The 12899-nt window shown below is 42.1% G+C and overlaps 1 protein-coding gene across 1 annotated transcript in view; it reads right to left on the bottom strand.

Moving 5' to 3' along the window:
* The window catches only part of CCNY (cyclin Y), a 598774-nt gene that overhangs the window by 170136 nt on the left and 415739 nt on the right, over positions 1-12899 (bottom strand). Inside the window, exons 6-8 of the mRNA XM_030199560.1 lie at positions 12321-12378; positions 11887-12089; positions 3780-3835 (exon numbers count right to left, since the gene is read on the bottom strand). Of these exons, the coding sequence (XP_030055420.1) occupies positions 3780-3835; positions 11887-12089; positions 12321-12378 (317 nt within the window). The remainder of the gene's footprint in view (positions 1-3779; positions 3836-11886; positions 12090-12320; positions 12379-12899) is intronic.

Consider the following 12899-nt stretch of genomic DNA (forward strand, 5'->3'; position numbering starts at 1 on the left):
TTCTTTTCATCCTATTCTGAACAGCTGAAAGAACACAGAAATAATAAAATCAAAACAGTTAGTTAAGAAACTACATTACTACGTCTTCTCTTTAAGCTTTGTGCTCATCCCCTTTCCCTCCCTCTGTCTGTAATTGTCGGTTTGAGACTATACATTTCAATCCACCTTCCCTGTTTCCCTTCACTTTCCTGATAGTTTATTTATAACATTTTTTGTCTTTTCCTCCTATATTCTGAACAGCTGAAAAGAACACAAGAAATAATAAAATCAAAACAGTTAGTTAAGAAACTACATTACTGTGAGGGCTAGATGCACTAATCAATCGTTACAGCCCTTCCCTTACCGATTCCCTTAGCGAATCGGTAAGGAACGGCATGCATCAAGGAATAGGAATGCAAATGAGCTGCTCGTTGTAGCTCACTTGCATTCTCTATTCCATCGTTAAACAGTCGGCCAATCGGCCAGTCAAGCATGCGCAGAGCAGCCAAAAAAACTCCCTCTAAAAAGCTAATGTACAGTTCAGAGGCAAGAGAATAAAAACTAACCTGATGATACGGAGGAGCCTTCCAGCCCAGAAAAGCTGCTTTTTATTTTCTTTCAGCCTGGCACAAAGGCAAGCGACGCTTAAGCAGTTTTCAGCTTGCACCCCCAGGATCGGGACGTGAGAGGACACAAATCAAAACTTTTTGGATGGCCCGCCCTCCAGGTCTCTCTCAGCCAATCACAGCGCGTTTAGCTGATACTGGTAACAGCTAATCGCGCTGGGATTGGCTGAGAGAGACCTGGCGCTGATCAGTTATGCTATTACTTACTTGTTCTGAAGTGCTGTATTTTGTTATACTGTTCAATAAAGACTTCATACAACTTAAAAAAGTGGAAAAAATATCCAAGTATTTGTCCTTTTTTTTTTTTAACAAAACTATTAGTGGGATTTAAACCCACCACCTCTGGATTACAAGACCAGTACCCTAACCACTCGGCCACAACTCTACTTACATGGATGTCCCTCCCTTACTTCCAGGTCTCTGCGGGAGTGGGGGGGGGGGGGGGGGGGAGGGGAGGCCACCCAACATGGATGTTTTTTTTAAAGCGAAGCTTTATTAAAAAAAATCAAACAGGCTCCAAAGCTGCAAGCTCTTTTTGGACATCATTCAACCCCGGAATAATAAAAATGTCTTTTTTTTATTTTTATTTATTGAATTTCATATATTACAAACGAATATCAGTTTGCAAGGCAATACAGAGAAATATAAAGAAGAAAAAATAATGAAATATAAACAAAAATATCTTTTTACTCTTCCTTAGACCACCAAATATTGAAAGGGGGAGTGGTCTATAAAAATTAAGGAGAATTATTATTAAAGAAAAGTTCTCTATTTCCAATTGGCATAGTCCTGTTCTTCCTCATTGGTTTAACTTATCGCTGATTCAGTTGCTCCGCTTAATCGGCTAGATGGATTTTTAGCGTCCAGGAAAATCCTTAACTGAGTTGGCTCAAAAAATACATATTTAGTTCCCGACATTCGAATCAAACATTTGCACGGGTATGCCAATGTAAAATTTGCCCCCAAATTCCTCACTTCATCTCTCAAAATCAAAATGTTTTAGTCTCTGCTGAGTTATTTTAGTCACATCGGGATAAACCCATATTTTTGACCACAAAATAAAGCAGAGGAGTATTTGAAGAATAACTTCATGATCATATTCAAATCTTGTTCAAAAACCAGAGATACTATCAGAGTCCTCTAGATGATATTTCTATCATTGAGTCCTCTAATAGTGCTGTTAAATTCTGTATATCAATACCTGCGGATTGCCCTTACACTATACATTTCTTTTGACAAACAAATCCCTTATTAATCTGTATTAGACAAATGTGACTGTCTCTGGGAAAAAGTGACTAAATTAGTGGATCTAGAATGTCAAGAATGGCCAATTTTTCATGTCATGGGTCCATAAGCAGTCTGACAAAGTTACATGTTTGAACTCCTGTAATTTTTTAATTTTTTTTTCACATATAAGGATGGGGTTTGGACTGCTGTATATCAAATTGTTTGCTCTAACATAATTCATTAAAACCTCATTTATGTTTCTGGTGACTTTAGTCACTTTTCCCAGAGATGATCAGAAAACATTTATTGCAGTTTATAAAGACACAAGAATGTCATGTATAAAGCAAATAATGAACTCCTGAAACATCACATTCAATCAGTTTTGTAACAACCAAATATCAATGTATTTATAACCCACTTTTTGAGGGCATTCAAAGTGGAGAATAACATAACTACAATGAAACAGCAATACTCATAAGAAGATAGGAAGTGCAAAGGGTGAAGGCATAACTAGGACATTTCATTTTATGATCCAAACTACAAAAAAATATATATTTGTATCCCACATTTTCCCATCTATTTGCAGGCTCAATGTGGCTTACATAATCTCCGGTATTATATATATATATATATATATATTATATATATATATATATATATATTATAATATATATATACATATATACACACACACACCCTCTACCACCCTCCTCCCTTACCCATCTTACTTACCCACATCTAATTGTCCACCTCTTTATACAATATATTACAGCTGTTATGCATTCTATATTATCTTGTAAACCTGTTATTATGTAAGCTGCATTGAACCTGCTAATAAGTGGGAAAGTGCGGGGTATAAGTGTTACAAATAAATAAATAAATAAATAAATATATATGTATATAACTATATATATAGTTAAATTAGGTATTATCTGATAATGTCCTTTAGTCCTGCCAAACCAGTAAACACGAATGGGTAGTTGTGCTCATCCACCAGTGGATGAAGAAGAAAGAAATAGAAAGTAGTTCTGTGTAACTCGCCTTATTAAGGCCTTGTGCAGCTGTAGAATGCTCAGTATACCGTCTAGCCAAGACATGGTCCTCAACTCCAAACAATCAGACAACCAAAGAAAGGAGAGAAAAACTCATTCTTCGCTAGCATATGAATGAAGACAACAAACAAATCCTCAATTGACCTACAGATATTTCACTGAGTCAGGAGTGCTGCAATCAGTCATCATGAGACTGAAGAAGGTAGGCATACCCTCCACTGACAGACATATATTTCACTGAGTCAGGAGGTGTGTCCTCAGCCCTAAATGCGACTGAAGAAAGCAGACAGATATTCTACTGAATCAGGAGACATATGAGATTGGAGAAAGAAGGTACAGCCCATCTGACAGAGAGCTATCGCACTGAGTTAGAAGGAATCCACTCAGGCCCTTACTGAAAAAGTAAGCCTGGCTTCAACTAACCAGACACTACCACAGAGCAAGGAGGTACTTAAGACATGGAGCATGACAAAGAAGGCCTCCAAGAAAGGAAATATATCTAAAAAAAAGAATGAGACAAACTGGAAGGGTTTTGGATTGGTCTGGCAGGCTAAAGGAAAGAAAATGTATTAGGTAAGACCTAATTTAACCTTCCTTTACATCTTTGCCATACCAGTCCAGATAATTGGGATGTGACAAAGTAGTTCCCTACATAAGGTGGAACAGTATCTTACATAAGGTGGGACTACCTCCTTAGATATGACTGGAATAACCATAGAAACTCAGCCCGACAGGAGAAGAATCTGTCCATGTTTGTAGACTGTGGACCAAAACACCTCGCCAGTCTCACTACTCTTTTTGCGAGGAGCGTAGGCTGGAAACCTTAGAAATAAGCAAGCTAAACCCCCAAGAACTTGCTAAACTGCCGCTACTAACGTGTGAAATGGATTCTTACCTAACATCTCCCAGCAACCCAGTGTGACCGAGATACCACCAGAAGGGCCAAGATTCCTGGGGTAGAAGATAATGCAAAAGCAAAAAAGGGGTGAGGAAGTCGACACACAAGCAACATGATCCTGTACATGCTACGAGTAGCAGACCCAGGAGTACCACCCTCCTTTGCGACACCTGCACAATAATTCCTGTTATCTGAACATATCTATACCCCAGACAATTGCAACTTGCCCTTCAACTAGCATTGGAGGTGCACCATAAAGGACACAGAATGAGTTGTAGAATACCGAAAAGTGCAGTGGATTCAACAGCTAGGCCACATAGGCAAAGCCCGCCGCTAAGTCCATAGCTGAACTGGCGCCAAGAAAATGATCATCTAGCCGGATCTCATCTGGCGTACAATTATTTTTTTCACCAGCAGGGCAAAAGAATCAGAAGAGCAGCTGCTCAGCAAAGGAGAATGCGGCAAGCCAAACTCAACTGAGCCACCCAGCCGACAGACTGCCAAGAGGGATCTCCAGCTATAGGAGTCCCAGAGGAGTCAAGCCTAGAACTCGGAAGATAGAGAAAATCCCCCCCCCCCCCCCCGAGAAAAGGACAAAACCTGAGAACTGACAATATAGTTGCTATAACTGAATTCTTGGTCTGAAAACGCCTGTAGCCTAGCAAAGATCCTCACCAGGAGGGATAGCCTAGAGGAAGGACCATGCACATATATCGCCTGATCCAGCACGGATCCAGACACAGAGGTGTCCAAGTCAGCCCCCAGGTGGATGAGGCAGAGCCCTATAGAGACCATAGCACTGAATTTCTCAGAGAGGAAGCAAGGCACACCTCCGCCGACTCAAATCAGGCCGGCCTGAGGAAAAATAAATGAAATCAGGCTGTCATAGTTCAGCAGAGCCTACCGCCAGCCCCAAAGGAACAGGCTCCTTGCAGGCTTGACAGAGACGGGAAGGGAAATGGGACTTGATATACTGTCTTTCTGAGGTATTTTGCAACTACATTCAAAGTGGTTTACATATATACAGGTACTTATTTTGTATCTGGGGCAATGGAGGGTTAAGTGACTTGCCCACAGTCACAAGGAGCTGCAGTGGGAATCAAACCCAATTCCCCAGGATCAAAGTCTGCTGCACTAACCACTAGGCTACGCCTCCACTTTAGTAGGTTGCAAATAGCCCTCCCGTGGCAGGTGCGGACAATAGCCACCCTCCACCGAACTGAGAGAGAGAGAGAGAGACAGAGAGAGAGAGAGAGAGAGAGAGCAAAACAGCTGTAAAAGGTAGATATCCCCACAGCCCAGAATAGAGCAGCTGCCCGCCACACTGAAAAGTAGGTAGGCTGGGAAACTCCAAACACACTGGAGCTAGTCGCTGTGAAAAGATGAGGCAGCCAGAATCAAAAAGGACCACCACTCCAAAAAAGGAGACATCTAAGCAAGGAAGAGCAAATGGTGCCCACAACTCAAATAGACCCTTGAGGCTGGCCACATAGCAACCATCTGCAACTCAGAGAGAGAGAGAGAGGGGACTATTTTATCTGTGACAGATCAGACACATGTGCAGTCCAAAGAGAGAGAGAGAGAGAATGCTGACCTGCTGACCCATAGAAGATGTCTGCAGGGCCCAACCCCAGGGACGTCTGCAGATGAAAAATAGAGCATAAGGCTGCCACTCTGAAGGAGATGAGACTGCTGCAGTGCTGAACCAGATGAGACAGCCACAATCAGAAACAGCGATGCCTGTCACTGGGAAATACAGGAGGTGTCTGCACACCATATAAAGAGGCCACTGCAGCCACGAAATACAGGAAATGTCTGCGCCCAGAACAGAGGAGCCTGCTGTTGCTGTGATATAGAGGAGATGCCTGCAACTCAGAAGAGAGGAGACTGCTGCTGAGACTTGGAGGCAATCTGCAACCCAGAAGAGAGACTGTTGCCACTGCCGACTCAGAAGAGACATCTGCAATCCAGAAAAAAAGACTGCTATTGCTGAGAAAAAGGCAATGTCTGCAACTCAGAATAGATGAAACTGTTGCAGCTGTGACCTACAGGAGATACCTGCAACGCCGAATAGTAGAAACTGCTGCCATGCAGAAGAGAGGTGATTGCTGCAATTGTGACATACCAGATACATCTGCAACCCAGAAGAGAAGTGATTGCCATAGCTGTGACACAGAGGAAATGCCTACAAATGAAAAGCTAGGAGACTGCTGCAACCCAGAAGTGAGGAGACCATTGCAACTGAGAAGTACCAGAGATGTCTGCCACTCAGAAGAGTGGTGAGCGCTGTAGATGGGAAATACCGGAGACGCCCTCAACTCAGAAGAGAGGAGACTGCTGCAGCTGCAAAATCCCGGAGATGTCCGCAACCCAGAAGAGTGATGACTGATGCAGCTGTGAAACACTGGAAATGTCTGCAACTCCGAAGAGAGGAGACTGGTGAAGCAGTGCAAACCAAGATATGTCCGCAATCCCGAACAGCGGAGTCTGCTGTAGCTGAGACATCCAGGAGAAGTCTGCAACTCAGAATACAGGAGACTGCTGAAGTTGTGAACCCCAGGAACTGTCTGCAACCCAAAAGAGGAGACTACTGTAAATCACAACCACAACAGCTGTCTGCAACTCAAAGGAAATGAGACTGCTGAAGCTGTAGACTACCAGAGCGGTCTGCAATTCTGAAGAGAGGAGACTGGTGTAGCTGTGAAACCCAGGAGGCGAGTGCAACTCCAAAGAGAAGAGACAGCCGTAGCTGTGAAATCCAGGAGGTGTCTGCATCTCAGAAGGGAAGAGACAGCCATAGCTATGAAATACGGTAGGCGTCTGCAACTCCAAAGAGAAGAGACAGCTGGGGTTGTGCCATATAGGAAATGTCCACAATGCAGAATAGAACAGACTGGTGTAAGACTGGTGTATCTGAGACATACAGGAGAAATCAGCCCCTTAGAAAAGAGGAGACTGCTGTCATTCCGAAATACTGGAAAGGTCCGCCACCCAAAGGAGAAGAAACCACTGCAGTTCTGACAACATGTGCTGCCCAGACCTGAGAAGAAAGGAGACAGCTGTAGCTGTATAATACAGGAGAAGTATACAACTCAGAAGAGAGGAGCCTGCAGGCAGACTGAGAGACAAGCAACTTAGCAAAGGGACCTCTGGAGCTCCACATACCCATGAGAATTCCACCACTGGAAAGGGGAAGACCTCAGAGGGGAAGAAACTGCTGACTGAGAGCACAGGAAAAGAGCTGCATGTACCATCCACTGGAAACAGAATATAGTGAGCATTCTACAACTAAACAAGGTCTTAAGAGGGCAAGCCACACAAAACTACTTTCTGTTTCTGTCTCCATCCGCTGGTGGATGAGCACAACTACCCATTCATCTGGGCTAGTCTGGCAAGGACGTAAAGGAAATTGAAGTTCTGGTTTAACTCCAATAACAGCAATGCAAAGTCCACTGCCAGGCACTTTGGGGGTAACTTTACAAAGCATTTTCAGCACGTAAAGCATATTTTACATGCATAAATTGGCTGTTATAAAATTGCATAGTTGAATATGTGTGCCAGAAGGAGACGGTATACTTATACATGATACATAGATCATGAACAGACATTCTCAGGGGCACAGTTTGAAACACAGAAAAGTGTAGGCAGATAAAGACCATATGGCCTATCCAGTCTGCCCATCCATGCCATCTACTCTCCCTATCACTCACTTAGAGATTCTATGTAGTTGTCCTAAGCTCTCTTTAATTCAGATACCATTTGGGTGAAGTTGTGATGTACAAATGCACAGAGTTGATATTCAGTGTGATTCAACTGAGTAGGAGGGTTCTCATTCAGTTAAATAATGCTGACAGGTTTCTATTCCTTTTTCACCCCTCTCAGATTCCCCCCCCCCCCCCCCTTCTATCCACTGTACTCAGACCTCAGCAGGTTCCACTGGCAATTGCATCTGGTTAATTTTGTGGATCCAGGACAGAATTTCAGTCCAGAATATCTCAATGACTAGCAGAACCAGCACACGTGAATAAAGGACCTCTCTCCTCACAGTACTACCTACAGTAAGGGAAAGCGTTCCTCTTCATTTTCAATAGCCTTTCACATGTGTAGTACTACTGATTGAAAACTATATATCCATTCTCTTGAATCAGAGCACTGAAGGAGTTTTTCTTTTTTTTTTTTTAAGCTGTCCATTTCTGACAGCACAGTACCCACATTAGTCTCCCACTTAGATTTCAATGTACTCAAGGCTGTGGAGTGTGGCTTAGCAGCTGACAGTAAATTCTGGTAATTAGACTCTTGCTTTCTACACAGTTGTGGACTACCATTTGTTTCAATCTCTGCTGCATCCTAACAAGCTGAATAAATTGAAAATAGGAAGTTTGGGTGCATCAAACCACCCCAGAGAAATATATAGTTCATTCTTTAGGCAGTGATCATCTGCCATATTTGAGAGCATGATGAACACTGGTTGGTAGTGATAAGTTATTCAGTACCGGGAGCAGAGGGGAGGGCTAGGATGTTGGCTTAGACACTGGATCAAACAATTCTACGGATGGAAAATACATGGGTGGTTCCAGTATTCCTCAATACCTCTTTTCTGAACTCTTTGGTCAGACCTAGATACAGGAAGTACTGTACACAGGGTAGAGAATGACACGGGGGATGGGGATCCGCAGTAACTGCGCGGAATGGGGCAAGGGGAAGAACTCACGGGGATTGCGACGGGGAAGAGTTCACGGGGGATGGGAGCGGGGACAGATCCCACGGGGGAATGAGGATCAACTTGTCCCCATTGTCACTTTCTACTTGAAGCCTGTTAATGAACTGGACTGTTATTTATGTTTGATTGATGCAGAGATGACAATATTTTTATTTTTTGGAAAAACAAGCAAACATGCTGGCCATAGTTAGCAAAATTTGCATGGGGGATCCTGTACATCCTGCTACCAGCACATCTTCTAATCTTCTATGCAGGAGGGACTGTGGAAAACAGGAGAGCTAGACTGAATCCTGAAATTGTTGATGACACCTTATTCATCCACAGTTTAAAATCTTCCCTCTAGGGCATACAGAACGGGTTGTATTTTGTACCTCTGGACAATTTAACAGGGTGGATTAGGATTTTAGGATTCCTGGGGTAGTAGAAGTCAGAAATTGTTGGTGTTGGAGAGTAGATGGTGGTGGTGGGAGGGTTATTATAGCTGCTAGTTGTTATTATTGTTTTCTCTTTGTAATTTATACACAATAGTTGACAGGCATATTGTTCCTTTTTATACTTAATAAAAAGATTTAAATATAAATCATAAGTGTTTGAGGTTTCTACAGATGAGAACAGAGCTCACGGGGCACAGGGCGGGGACGAGATAGGGCCTGCAGGGACAGGACGGAGACAGGCCTGCGGGGACGGGGTGGGATGGAGACAAAACGGGGCGGGGACAAATTTTGTCCAGGCTCATTCTCTACACAGGGTCCAATTAAAGTCAGGCTTCTGGGAACCAAAATTACATCAACAATATTACTCTGAACAGGGTGGGTGACTGCATCATTTGACAATAGTCCCAATTTTTCAAATGTAAATAAAAATATGCAAGTGGGTCAACAGCCAGCCACCACAGTTGGTGTTTTGGTTTAATGAATGCTGAAGCGGTTCTCAAAAAATATCCCAGATATTCAGCACCACTATCCAGATGGTGGCCGGTGATAAATAGTACGTAAGGCAGTCAGTGCTGGAGCTACATGAAATTCATCCTTCAAACAGGTGAGGACTGAAAGAATATAGAGGGTTGTTTTACAAAGGTGTGCTAGCATTTTTAGTGCATCGGGCATCTACCCAATTAGCAACATGCTAAAAATGCTAGCACACCTTTGTAAAAGAGGCCCATAGAGAATCCATTTTTATGGTGGCAGCTCCTAAGCTGTGGAATTCTTTTACCTGCAGTACTTGCGGCAGGTGAAAGCAGCACTTTCCTTTAGGAAACACCTTAAAAGCCTTTTTTTTTTCAGCAAGCGTTTGAATAATTTTATATTTTCTTGTATTATAAACCCTTTTTTTGTTATTCAAGAATTTTACTTCTTTTGCTTACTAATTTTATTGTGAATGTTAATTTGTAACCCACCCCGAATTGTAGATGGTGCAAGATGTAAAATGTTTAACTAAATAAATAGAAGTAGTGGCAATATTCAGTCTGCTATCCAAGTAACTTAGAATAGCATAGTATATTGTGCAGAGCAGTCTCATCTACAACTAAGGGCCCTATTTACTAAGCCACATTATAGGCACATTAGCGTCTTTACCGCACGTTAACCGTGTACGTGCCTACAATATCCCTATAAGCACCTACACGGTTAGCGCATGCGCTAATTATAGGCACGTTATAAATGTTAACACGCTTTTGTAAACAGGGCCCTAAATTTCCTTTACTTTCAGGAAGGGACTTTACACTGAAAGTGCCCTCAGCATGCTAGAGATGTAGAAGCTTTCTGAGAAACACATGTACGTGATTACAAGACTTGGTTATTGAGCATCTAACCAAAGGCATTGTTGATTTGCTTTTGTAATCTTGATTATTGCATCCATTTTTGGATTGCTAACCACCAGTGTAATAAGTGGTTTTAGATTTCTTTCAAAACTGTGCCATCTTGATCAATCATCCACTGTTAACATGCCACAAATCAATAACAAACTCCCCCAAAGCCTTTTGCTGGAACCACATTTCCGTGCAGCAAATCTGACAGTGCCAAACAGCGGGACATTTTAGACTTCAGTAATTCTTAGAGTACTTGGTAGGAATATAAGGTGTTACCAAAAACATAACAGTTCTGCAAGTTTGTCATCTTTCTGAAATAAATTCAAAACCAGATTCAAATGAAGCACAAGAAAATCAGTGAGGGCTGTAATAAGCCCTTGTATGCTTTACATATATCTATGTTCAATATATATTTAGCTAAGCAAGCAAAAGATATAAACCTTTTTCTTTAAGGTGTACTTTTACTCAGCTGAGGTAAAAAGCAGCTTTAGTGTGCCCTTAAACAAGTTCTTCCCATGTGCTAAGGCCATTTTTACCGCAGCCTTAAAAATGAGTTTTTTTTAATTAATGACCATGCGCTAAGATTGCCTTAGTTCACAGCCATTTAAAAAATTACCTTGTGAGCACTTACCACCGTTCATTTTGTAGACGCTAAGGGCTCATATGCTATCCGTGCACTAACCAGTTATGTGGTAATGTGGCTGAGCTGATTAGCCCAGGAGCGCCCACTCTCTGCCCTCCCAACACCCCCTCAAAAAATGTAGTTTTTAATGCATGTTACTATGTGTATATTTGACAGTTACCGCAGGATGCCTTAGTGCGTCCTGTGGTACACCATTTTGAGCTGTATTAGGCGCACGTTAGCGCCTATCGCAGCTCTGTAAAAGTGCCTCTTAATCAGCCACTCTTTCATCTCACCCCTCCCCTTCCTCCCCAAACAGTGCTGGAGCAATAGCTAGTAAAGCGTGGGAATAGCTGAAAAACTGCTGCCTATCTGTTATCAGTGTTGTCATTTCTGTTACTTTCATGAGCAATGAAATCTACTAGCAAAAATAGAAAAAAAGATATAAAAGCAACTACAAACAATGCAGATGGTCACATAAGAAGAACCAACCCTCGCAAATCAGCACAAATGGCAAACAAGCACAGCAAAGATGACAACGAAAAACACACAGCGATGGTATTGCAAAAACTTTAATAAAAGCATGGTTTGACTCGACACGGGCCTCTGTTTTGGACACCCGGCCTGCATCAGGAGTCAAACACCACTGACACTGTTATATTCTAATTACAAATAACGTTATTGATCCAAAACATTGATCTTGCTATAAGGCCTCTCATCTAAAATGTCACTCTCAGAGCTATGATCAAACACTTCAAATCAAGGAAATAGAAAAATGAGCATTACCGGAGAGCAACATTTTAGACAAGAGACTTTATTGCAAGATCGCCAACATTTATTGTTATTGGAATATAACAACATCTGAGGCATCTGATCCATCCTGATGCAGGCCGAGTGGCTGAAACACAGGCCTGTGTCGCGTTCGAACCATGCATTGATTACAGTTTCCCAATACCATCGCTGACTGTGTTTTTCGTTGTCATCTTCGCTGTGCTTGTTTGCCACACAAGAAGCTAGCACTGCCTCATGGGCACTCACCAAGGTAACAATGGCACATTCCGCAGTTAGCTGCGCAGCACTGAACAACGTCCGCACAAACCGGTAAATCTGCTTCTGCTCAGGGTCATGCTTCTCATAGTCTAGAGGCACCTCAGATTTCTGGGGGAAAAAAAGATATTAATAGATTACCATATTAGCACATCGGAACAGACAAAACAGCTGAAACACTCACACACATACTTATAGTCAGCCTGTCAACTTCTAGGTAACCTAACTCAAGCATGCTGGACCATACCAGGGAAACTTTCAAGCGTCAATTTTGCTGAGTTCATGCAACTAAGACAACACAGAAGTCTCAGTCTCAAGAAAGACAAAGTAGAGAAATTTACCCGAAAGCGGATGTAGTTTTTCATCAAAAATGTCTAACAGCATCCTTCCATCTGTATCCCTGGAGAAAAATATCAACAGAGAAAATAATCTGTTTTAATGCTCTCTCTATAACCTGTACAAGAGGGAGACAGAAGCATTTATTTCTAGTTCTACTCAATCAACAGAGCTTATGAGAGACTACCCCACACAAAATACATGCACCAACATGAAATATTTCAACTCTTTGAGATAGGAGTACACAAACCCAGTCCTGAAGGGCAACAATCACCTCTCATTTAGCCCATCTGTCAAACCAAACATAAATCCCATGAATACTCAAAGATGTACATCCTAAAATCAAAGCATTTTGGGGGCTCTCAATGAAATGCTTAGGAAAAGTAATTTTCAAAGACATTTTCAGCAGGGAAGGCAGTGTTTATCTGCTGAAATGGGCCTTTATAAAGTTGTGAATGCACTGCCAATTTGCTGTACTTTCAACTGTTTTGGGAAGAGGCATTCCAGGGGGGAGGGGGTGGAAATTGAAACTATGCACATACTTTAGAATTTTCAACGCATGAACTTATTTTTATTCAGAACACA

Source organism: Microcaecilia unicolor, chromosome 1, assembly GCF_901765095.1.
Source record: "Microcaecilia unicolor chromosome 1, aMicUni1.1, whole genome shotgun sequence".
NCBI lineage: Eukaryota > Metazoa > Chordata > Amphibia > Gymnophiona > Siphonopidae > Microcaecilia > Microcaecilia unicolor.